Source organism: Pyrus communis, chromosome 11 (assembly GCF_041283825.1).
Source record: "Pyrus communis isolate YQ-2024b chromosome 11, ASM4128382v1, whole genome shotgun sequence".
NCBI classification, from domain to species: Eukaryota; Viridiplantae; Streptophyta; class Magnoliopsida; order Rosales; family Rosaceae; genus Pyrus; species Pyrus communis.
In genome coordinates this window covers 13,641,896-13,652,939 of record NC_142575.1, presented here as the reverse complement: position 1 = coordinate 13,652,939, position 11,044 = coordinate 13,641,896, and the positions used below count along the sequence as shown (strand labels likewise).

Here is an 11,044-nt window from a genome sequence, read left to right as displayed (position 1 = left end):
GTAAGGATTCCCTTTAGCCAATTCGCCATAACCTTGGAAGCAATCTTAAATAAAACGTTGCAGAGACTTATAGGCATGAACTGAGTAATATCTTTAGGAGCTTTCACTTTGGGGATGAGGCAAAGAGGGGTGTAATTTATCTGCTTTAGTAATCTGCCCGAGTGCAAGAGGCATTGGATAACAGTTGTCACATATGGTCTAACGATAGACCAAAACTGTTGGAAGAAGAAGGGAGACATTCCATCTGGGCCCGACGCTGTGAAAGGATGCATATTGAACAAAGCCACCCGAACTTCTTCAGCTGACACATGCATCTCCAAGCTGAGGTTCATATTAGGAGTTACCCGAGTTCGATAGTCTGGAGAATTTCATCGCCACCCCTCGACGGACCGGCTCTGAATAAATCTTCAAAATAGTTCAAGATTGTAGTTTCGCTACGCCTATCATCAGTATGTCATGTTCTATTTCTATCAGACAGTCTTTTGATAAAGTTTTTGGACTTGCGGTTTTTAGCCCGCTGATGAAAGAATATGATGTTTATATCCCTTTGTCGCAACCACAGAGACTGAGACCTCTAGCATCAATAGGTCTCTTCTTGGCCCAATAAGACATCTAGTTGATCCATCAAAAATGTCCTCTCTGCTAAGGTTGCATTCGATAAAGGTTGAGCAAGAATAAAGCCGAGCTTCGAGCAGATTCCGTTTATCTCCTCGTTTCGCCTCTTAAAAACCACATGCTGCCATTCAAGAAGGGCAACCCTAGTGGCTTTGATTATGTGGACAACTTGGAACATAGGCACCTCAACCACAGGACAATTCCACGCTTTCGTTATAACATTCTCACACTCCTCATGTAAGGCCCAAACCTCTTCGAAACGGAATCCATGTTGACATTTTCTCCTGTAAGCAGGCTCCCCATCCATGGAGAGGATAATAGGAATATGATTAGGTTTGGTGGGATCTAAATGGTGTACCGTGGCATTGCCGAACAAAGAAATCTATAGTGGGGAGGCCAAAACCAGATCTAATCGCTCCTTTATACCTCCCAAATGCGTGGTTATCTAGGCGAATTGATTCCTAGAGAAGCCAAGGTCCTGAAGATTGCAATTTGATACCGTTAACCTGAAATTAAGAATCTGGTTGATTAGCTGGGTTGGGCCGCCCTTCTTCTCGTTGATGCTAAGGAGCTCGTTGAAATCTTCTCCCATAACCCAAAGAAATGAGCAAGAGGATGCTAATGAGCAAAGAAGATTCCAAGTGATTGACCAATCAACTGTTACAGAGTTGCTACAAAAACCAGTGAATCTCCAATGAATGAGGTCACCGCTACTCCCGATCTCCGAATCGATGTGATTATCCGAAGTAGAAAGCGCTTTTAAATCAGTGTTGGAGTACCAGAGTAAGTAAAGGCCTCCCGCGCTACCCCAAGACTTGACATAAAAAGATTTGTCAAAACCTAGCTTGAATTTCAGAGATGACATAAAAGAACTCGATGATTTGGTTTCACACAGGAAAAGTAGGTTGGAATCTTGCTGCCTGATGATACCTTGTAGTACCTAAACTTTCTGGGGGTTCCCAAGCCCCTGACAGTTCCAAAATAGGATTTTCATGGCTAACGGCTCGGTTGCACCATATCAATCGCCGCCGATGAAATGGAGGATGCACGGCTATTCCCGCCCAACAAGCCCTATTCCTCAACCTCTTCCATCTCCTTGGATGGGCTGATAGTAACCTCGTATTGATTATCAAAATCTGAATTTTCACGTCCATGTACCGCCATTGGACGAGGAGAGCCACCACCCAGATATCCACCACCCCTAGTTTTGGATCCACGATAGTTCAGATTTGAAAGGTGAATTAAAGAGGACGACCTTTTTTTGGGTTGAAAGAAAGTCAAGCTTTTTTAGCCAAGGGAGAGACCATAATCGACTCCCCATTCCCACCGTTAGATTGCTTAACCAACTTGGATGCTTGTTTAAGTTCAAAGTCATTGATGCATAGTAAATTCGTGAGAGGTGGAAAACAATCTTGGGCTGAAAACTTAGTAGGACTGGCCCAGACATGATCCGAAGCCAACATGAGCCCATCCACATCCTTTAAAGCCCACGGATGGAGCCTATTGGTGTCACACTAATTTTTCTCCAGAGAAAGCTCGTTAACAGTAATGGACAAGGTGTCATTGGAAAACAGGGTTTCGTAGCTATCTGAGTGCCACGTGTGATTATAGGCTGGGTGCAAATCGAATCGTGTGGTTGGGAGAGGACATGTGCTCGACTTCGACAGAGCAAATGAATCGTGCGGGAGGGGGGGGAGGGGGGCAACGTGTCAGCAGTCCCAGAGTTGGCAGGACTGATGGCCAGCGGATTGTCGGTGTACCCAGCTAACACAGATTGATCCCGTCTGGCCCGCCAAGCCAGGAAAGCAGTTGTCGGAATGTCTATGTCGTCGTCCGGCAAGCCATAGAAACCTTCATTGCTGATTTCCCATTTACGTCTTTAGTGGTGTAAGTTGGCACTAGACCTAGTGGTAAGCCTTGAAGTAGGAAACAAGAGTGAGTTCGCCCGAGAAGCACCTTCAGAACGTAATGATTGGTTGAACCAGCTCTCGCCAGACTGCAAAAGGGGCGCTGGACGAGGACATCCGCTTAAGTGGCCCATTCGGCCACACTTGTAGCAGAAAATCCTGAGACCTTCATATCGCAGTTGGATGGTATATGACCCAAGCTTGGGACCCGGCACATAGAAGCTGGTGAGCAGAGGTTTAGAGGTATCGAAGTCAACTCTCAATCGAAGAAACCCCCTGAACCCAGCCTCCAGAGGGTCCTCAACCTCTAAAACTACCCCTATCTTAGACCCCAGGCTTCTAGCGTTCTTTATAGTGTAGTAGTTCCTTGGAATGCCTTGTGCCTGGACCCAATATATAGCTCGACTAGCTTCAATGTCATCAAGAGAGTGAAATGACAGCTATAGTTTCACCGAGAAAGTGTAGTCCTTGATGAACTAGGGGTTTCCTTCCAAAAGCCTCTTGGTCCGTTATAGCATATACGTTGGCTTTCGCACGAAGAAGCTGAACAACCCCCATCGTGTTCCAACCATAGTCTGGGATGGTTCATGGTCAGCAATGAGTCTACCCACAAGATGTATGGTGTTATCAAACCTTTCCTCAAGGTCAAGACTATCTTCGAAGGTAATGTTTAAACAGTCAAGTTCTTCCTCTCCCATGCAAATGATGAAACACATGAGAAACTTGCACACAGCCCCGGAATCGAAGTAACTTTTGCTTACAACTCAACTTGGAGACAGATCCAGAAAGGATACCAAATCAGCACAGAGGCTGCACTAAATTAATCCCAAGAGTTACGGGAAGATGCCATCTTTCTCATAATCTTTCAACGTTTGTTAAAAGAAACAAAATAAAATAAAATAAAATAAAGAAGATTGATAAATGGGCGTGCGAGAGGGACCTTTCACTTGTGTAATTGAATATATGGGAGATGAAATTTCCATCAAGTTTCCCTGCAATTATATATAGTTTAGCTTTCTATCTACCCTCCAACTGCAAGTGGGGAAACCATTGACTTTTGTCTTATATGAACATACAATATTTTTCTGTCTATATTGTTTTGGTGGGCTCTTCCGCACCTGAAGATGAGTACGGAGCGGAGGCCACCACATTATAGACTCCACTATTACTAGTCTTGCCGATCAAAACTACTTTTTCCACGGCCCTCCATCGGGTCTTATTATGAAAAAAAAAACTGCAAAAATATTACTCTTACAACATATTTGTATTATTATTTTTATTATCTATCTAATAGCGATGGAACTCATATGCATCGGCAGACCTTATCTCTATTAGTAAGGGTACAAATGATGATACAAATAATTGGTACATGTAGCATTATTAAAAGAAATTGTGCTATCTCCATATTTATTTTTATTTTTCACACTTTTTGTTAATTTATGTCATTTAATTATTTTCAATTCATTTGATCCGACAGCCGAAAATCGATAAAATTATGTTAGAAATAAAAAAGAGTGTGTGGATTGTACCACCTAAAAAACCCATGCATGGAGTGACGGTAGCCACATGTCTTGAAAGAATCTTCCCAAGTGGGTGTACGAGTACTGTGATGGCCTCTTTCGGCTTGAATTTCAAAACTCTATGCATACAAATTCTTCATGTTTCAACAAACCCTGATAACTGATAAGCTCTCAATATATATACACAGGCACAGCTAAGACTTCTTTCTCTCTCTAAACTACTTTCCACTAAATCAAGCCGGAGATGAGTAGCGGTGTTGCTGTGTAATTAGCTCCACTTGGGTCGGTGCTGGAAATCTGTAAGTAATATTTCTATAAATACATAGAATATCAATCCATAAATTCTTCTCCAGTTCTCCTTGTTCTTTTCTTTTTATTTAGTCTGCTGGCTGTCTTTTTCTTCTTTTAGTTTACGGAAAAAATGATAAAAGCTCTCACACTCTTAATTTTTATTGGTCCAACAAAATTTCCATGCGTATATTGAGTTCAAGCTTTCGCTTATCAAAATTAATAATAATGATCTTAAACAAAAATAATCAAAATATTACTTGCATGATAATTTTTTTTCCAACAAAACGAAACAAATATCATCGTGCAAGTAAGATCACTATTTTTATTTAATTTCCGTACAGTCTTTATCTTCATGTTTTTTGTAATCCAGTACCTTAAATAATCATATATATAAATGTGTGTGTGTGTGTCTGTGTATCACTTGAATACATAATTAGTTCTTCTTCTTATTTGTCAATCTTGTACGCACCGTTACATGGCTTAATTAGAAGCATAACAGATTCACCATGCCAGTCTTGTTGTAAACTGTAACTTGTAAGAATAATAGACAAAGGTTGACCAATGGTTCTGGAACAAAATGGAGGACTAGGATCCTCTCTGGATCCTCCGGATCGTTCTTCTTCTTCTTCTTCTTCTTCCATCTCTGCAGTTTTGTTCCTCTTCTTCCTCTTCCTCTTCCTCTTCTTCTTCTTCTTCTTCTTCTTTCTGGAACAAAATGGAGGTCTAGGATCCTCTCTGGATCCTCCGACTTCTTCTTCTTCTTCTTCTTCTTCTTCTTCTTCTTCTTTCTAGAACAAAATGGAGGACTAGGATCCTCTCTGGATCCTCCGGATCGTTCTTCTTCTTCTTCCATCTCTGCAGTTTTACTTCCTCTCCGGATCCTTCTTCTTCTTCTTCTTTCATCTCTGCAGATTTCCTTCTGCTTCGTCTTCTTCTTTAACTCTTCTTCTTCTTCTTCTTCTTTCATCTCTGCAGATTTCCTTCTGCTTCGTCTTCTTCTTCAACTCTTCTTCTTCTTCTTCTTCTTCTTCTTCACTTCTTCTGTTTGTTTCTCGAGAAATTCCTATACACTCTGTTTTTCAGAACAACAAGCTGGAGTACATCATCAACCACTATTACGACGTTGCCCATTGCCGGCTTCGGGGAAGCCACTTCTTCTTCTTGAAAAACTTTCTACCAGAATTGAACAAACAATTATTAACAGATTAAGCTGAATTTTCTTTATCTTTTGTTTTTCTTATTTATGTAAAATATACATCGATCATTGACTCGTTCCAGTTTTAGCTGCTCATTCGAAGGATTTTAATGATTAAACATTTTATTTTTCAAAAAATAATAAAATAAAAAAGATTCCCAGCATTACGAATAGGGTTTAACGTCTTTTTAGTGCCGGACCCATGGCTGGTTCTTGCAACAACATTTTGGTACTTCGTCAGCCTAACGTAGGTGAGTGACGTATAACGGTATAAAGGATCGAACCAATTGTGTTTGTATTTTATTTTTCTTTTCGGCATTTAGCTATATGATTCTTGAAATTGATATAACTCCTTACTTTAGTTTTTGGCAATGAAAATTGATAGAAATGATCATGAGTTTGTCTATTGTAAAAGTCATTTTGATCATTCTATGAAAATAAGTTAACATATATTCTTATTAAATTGTCACGTAAACAACTACGTGACCATCTTTTTAAAGGTATTTTTGTCAAATAAACCAATCCACTTAAAAGGGATGTTGACAGATTTTTTTTTTTATTTTTACAAAAGGATAAAAATGATTTACGGTGAACAAACTTAGGTATCACTTCTATCGATTTTCATTGTTAGAGACCAAAATAAGGAGTTATGTCAATTTAGAGGTTATTTTGTCTAAAAAAAGAACCTTTCTTTCCTAAATGAACAATATACTACATCCGTATTTCTGAAAGAAATACACTTAATCTTGTTTTCTTAAATAAAATTAAAATTGTCACTTAGTACTACAGTTTAATTAGTGGTATTTTTAAGTGAGAAATTTTGAGTTCAAATATTATGGATAACGAGTTCGATATATTCTATCACATCTTAGTGTAAATATATGGTTGTATAAAAAAATTAACATAATTGGTTCTCTCACTATACTAATGTAAATATAAAACATGTAAATCAAATATCACTTATTATTGGTTCTCTCGCTATTTTACTTGTAGCTTAATGCTTTAGAAACATGCTACAGTATAAAATACTTGCTAATTCAGGTTTTCCTGTGTAGATATAATAATTTACAGGCGTTTACGTTAATTCCCACAAGTTCAATTAGGAAAAATGTCTAGTCCACGAGCACAAAGTATACCTGCTCCAGCTGGGATTCAAATGGCGGCAGTAAATGGCGTTCCAGTTGCTGAAAATGTCGTCCTCGACATTCCCGCTTCTACAGAACCTATCCATCAACTGAATCATCCTTCATGTCATCTACTAGAAAGTACCAACAGTACGTACGATGTTTCTCTTTCATGCACATCCCATGCATATATGATTTTTTTTTATTTTTTATTATGAAGAGATGCAAGTATTATTCTATATATATGATTAAGTTATAGTACACATATATATTATCCTCGAAATATGGCACATACACCAAGACCGGTCCTGAGAGTTTTGAGGTCCAGGAAGACATAAAAAAATATGCCTTAAGTCCATATGATAAAAATTAGTTGTTTTCACACATAAGATTTTGATAAATAACACTTAGAAAAACATTTTAAACTCAACAATGTAGAAATATAGAATAACCAATTTATTTTGTATTTGAGAGAAAGGAACCATAAAACTCCGGCTTACAAGTAGATGTTTTCCCTCTAACTGAAACTTTGAAGTTCTTTTATATAAATTGTGAGGTGTTTTTTCTTATTTACTTACCTTGTCAATATACGACTAAAAAAACATGTCATATTTTTTAACACGTGTTAAATGGTGAAGGGAAAGGCATGAAAGGAAAAGCAAAAAGGTGCCTCTTGCATTGCTCCCAAACAGAATATCGTAAAAAAATTGGAAAGAAAAATGAACACCACTGAGTTTCAAACACGACAACTTCTTGTTAATAGTAAGAAGCGAAAAATCCCTGCTTCTGCTTAAAGTTCTTGTTTGTTTAGCCAAATTTTTAAAATTTATACACTAATGAAAGTATGTATGAATATACTACCCTAACAATTTTTGGTGCCCCTTGAGTTTTGAGACCGATCGCCCAGCTAGCCCTGAGCCAGGGCTGTCCCTGACAAGCACAACCGTTGTACTTGCATGTTGGTTAATTAAAGTGGCAAAACAATCAGCAAAATTATTTGAACTGCTATTATCTAATAATACTGAGGTAGGGTAAGTTACAGGTAGTAGCATGCGATCATAGATACTGCTTGAAAGTGTGAAGATCAAAATATGGAGTAGAGGAACAGGGTGTGAAGAGAGCAAGTGGTGGTAAATCTAACAGATAAACAGTTTATCACTACATTATCCTAATATTTATTAAAGATTTAGGATATTATTAAACTTCTTCAATATGTAAAGTACATAAATTAACGTCATTTGACTATTTTACGGTTTTTTTTTCCTTATATAACACGATAAATTTACATTAATAATGATCTGAAAAATAAATTGATTTCCAACTCGCTATCCACAATATTCAAATTAGAACCTCTTGTGCACGTATAAGTAAAGAGAAATCTTTTAGACCATAGTACTAAATGTCACCATCTTGCGTTAGCAAAGAATTGTATCCTAACTATAATATGCCATACATAAACTTAAGGGTATATTAGTTTTGATAATAATTGCTCCGCCACATGCGTGCACCTAATATTTTGATCAGTTATGATTAACACATTTTCACTGTACAAACATAATAATAACAAATGTTTATTTTCCTCATCATTATTAAAATATCTTCTTTGTAAAAAAGAAAAAAAAAATTTGGAGTTTATTTTGCCACATTTATATGTATTGAACAAATCCACGGGTTTGATAACAAGTAACCTCCTAATTAGGATGATAAATTGTCCATTTATTTGATGTAAAATGGATCTTTAGATGATGCAAAAGAAAATAGTTACAATTATAGTATTCATACTGTCGAAATAGGCTAATAATAAGTGAGATGGGCACAAATAACCTAGTATGTGTGTGTGTGTGTATTACATTCAACAAATCAATCATACGCTCAATCTAACTTCATCCCTTTTATCCAACACAGGAGAGGCCTACTTGAACTTGTGTATGCCCCTCTACAAAGCTGCAATGAAAGGTGACTGGCATACCACCAAAGGCATATTAAATATCAACCGAACACTCTTAACTGCTAGCATAACAAAAGGATGGGAAACTGTTCTTCACGTTGCAGCAGGAGTAAAGAACAATATTAACTTTGTGGAGGAACTAGTCAAAATGATGGATGAAGAAGACTTGGCACTTCAAGACATTAAAGGAAATACGGCACTGAGCTTTGCTGCTACAACTGGAACTGTAGAAATTGCCGAGATTTTGATACGAAAAAATAGGTCCTTGCCAACAATTCCAGGTGGTCAAGGAATGACACCGCTCTATGTGGCTGCTTTGTTTGGACAGTCTAAAATGGCGTGGCATTTATACCATAAAACATATGAAACGTTGGATGAACAGAGCCGCAGATTTCTATTCTTCTGCTGTATCGATCATGATCTTTATGGTAAATACTTCGAACTTGTTAAACATTAAACACATCTTTATTTCTTGACTACTTTTCTTTTAAAAATTATTAGCATTCTTTCCGACCCCCTCTTCTTCTTTCAATCTTTGTGCATTCTGCAGATTTAGCCCTGAGGCTACTACAAGATGATAGAACATTAGCAACGGCTCGCAAAGGCAACCGTGAAACGGCCTTGCATGTCTTAGCTCGAAAGTCTTTAGAATTTGGTGACCAAAGTACTCCTGGAATGTGCAGTAGACTTATGAACACATGTGAGTCAATTCCTCTAAAATTATAAAATCAAACTTTGATAAGTTATATAAAAATAAACTTTCCGTACTATGGTATTTGATCATCCCACATTAGTATGAAATTTGCCTGTTCTTGTGAATATCAACCTTGTTGTTTATGTTGTAAATTTTTAATTTACAGTGAAAGTACTCCTAGGCATGAAGGTTTCTTCCAAAAGAAACTTGAAGCAAGCTGAGGCCCTGAAACTGGTCGAATACCTTTGGAAAGAAATGTTGAAACATGACGATGACAAAGTCATGCGTCTGATACGAGAGCCTTCAAAATTAGTCTTTGATGCAGTGAAATTAGGAAATTATGAGTTCTTGTCCGTGCTTATTGACTCTTATCCAGAGTTGCTATGGGAATATGATGACAACAATCGGACTATATTCCATATTGCAGTCTTGCATCGTCATGCGAGTATCTTCAATCTAGTGCATGAGACAGGCTCCATCAAAGATATCATAGCAACATATATTGACAATGAGAATAACAACATTCTACATCAAGCTGCCAAATTGGCACCTCAAGACCAACTCAATCTTGTGTCTGGAGCGGCTCTTCAAATGCAACGAGAATTAGTATGGTTTGAGGTATGATTAAATATTATCTTATAATCAACTTTAATCGCCTAGAAATTCTTTGCATTCTTTAATTTCGTTATCAATCATTGATGTGGCAGGAAGTCGAGAAGATTGTGCAACCTCCCTTCATGGACATGAAAAATAACCAAGACAAAACACCTCGAGAATTATTCACTAGTGAGCATAAGGATCTATTGTGCAAGGGAGAATCATGGATGAAGGACACTGCAAATTATTGCATGCTTGTTTCAACTATTATCGCCACTGTAGTGTTTGCAGCCGCATTTAGCATTCCAGGGGGTATATCTGATAATAAAGGAACACCGAATTTCGTAAAAGAGACAGCATTTCTAATCTTCACCATATCTGATGGAGTAGCACTCTTTTCCTCATCAACTGCAATCCTCATGTTTTTGTACATCCTTACATCGCGGTATGCTGAAAACGATTTTCTCAAATCCTTACCGTTAAAGTTGATGATTGGACTCACATCACTCTTCGTATCTATAACATCGATGATGGTAGCTTTCAGTACAGCATTCTATTTATCTTGTCACCATGAATTAAGATGGGTTCCGGATCTTTTATTTATATTTTCATTTGTCCCAGTTGCCTTGTTCGTTTTCTTGCAGTATCCTCTCTTGTCTGACATGTTCTTTTCAACATACTGTTCAAGTCTTCTATTTCAGCCAAGGAGGGATATGATTTACTACAAAGTCGACGGCTAGTGATACCTTGCCTCCACAATGATGTGTATAATTGTATATGATGATTGCTCAAAAGTGCATGTCTAATGTGCTTTGATTATACCATTAAATGTTTTTCTGTAGTGATTTATCGAATTTGTGCTTTATTATGTATAACTGGTTAAATAGGTTTTATATCTATTTTGCTTAATTTTGACTAATGTTATACTAATTTTAATGTGCAAGACCATGATAATGATGCAAAGCAATTAAAGGATGAGGCACAAGATAATAAATTGGTGATTAAACCTTTGTCGGTTACGGAAAGGAAATGAAGCAAAGAAAGAAAAAAACAAACGGATGGAGTTATGCTTGGCATTAATATATCAATAATGGATTGATCAATGAGCATTATTCAAGAAGGATATAAAGAGAAGAAGTTTAATCAGAAGCAA

General features: G+C 37.5%; 1 protein-coding gene across 3 annotated transcripts; it reads left to right on the top strand.

Moving 5' to 3' along the window:
- The first annotated feature begins 4,148 nt into the window (after positions 1–4,148).
- LOC137743628 (uncharacterized) lies at positions 4,149–10,810 on the top strand. 3 transcript variants are annotated; one of them, XM_088678854.1, is made up of 7 exons: positions 4,149–4,341; positions 6,584–6,802; positions 8,558–9,028; positions 9,151–9,300; positions 9,461–9,912; positions 10,002–10,336; positions 10,580–10,810. In XM_088678854.1, exons 2-7 carry the CDS (start codon positions 6,637–6,639, stop codon positions 10,629–10,631), a joined length of 1,626 nt encoding a protein of 541 aa, XP_088534980.1. In that variant the 5' UTR covers positions 4,149–4,341; positions 6,584–6,636; the 3' UTR covers positions 10,632–10,810. The 3 variants fall into 3 exon arrangements, with proteins under 3 accessions (XP_088534980.1, XP_068339655.1, XP_068339654.1); XM_068483554.2 differs by having other exon boundaries at positions 10,536–10,810; XM_068483553.2 differs by having other exon boundaries at positions 10,002–10,810.
- Positions 10,811–11,044: the final 234 nt, after the last annotated feature.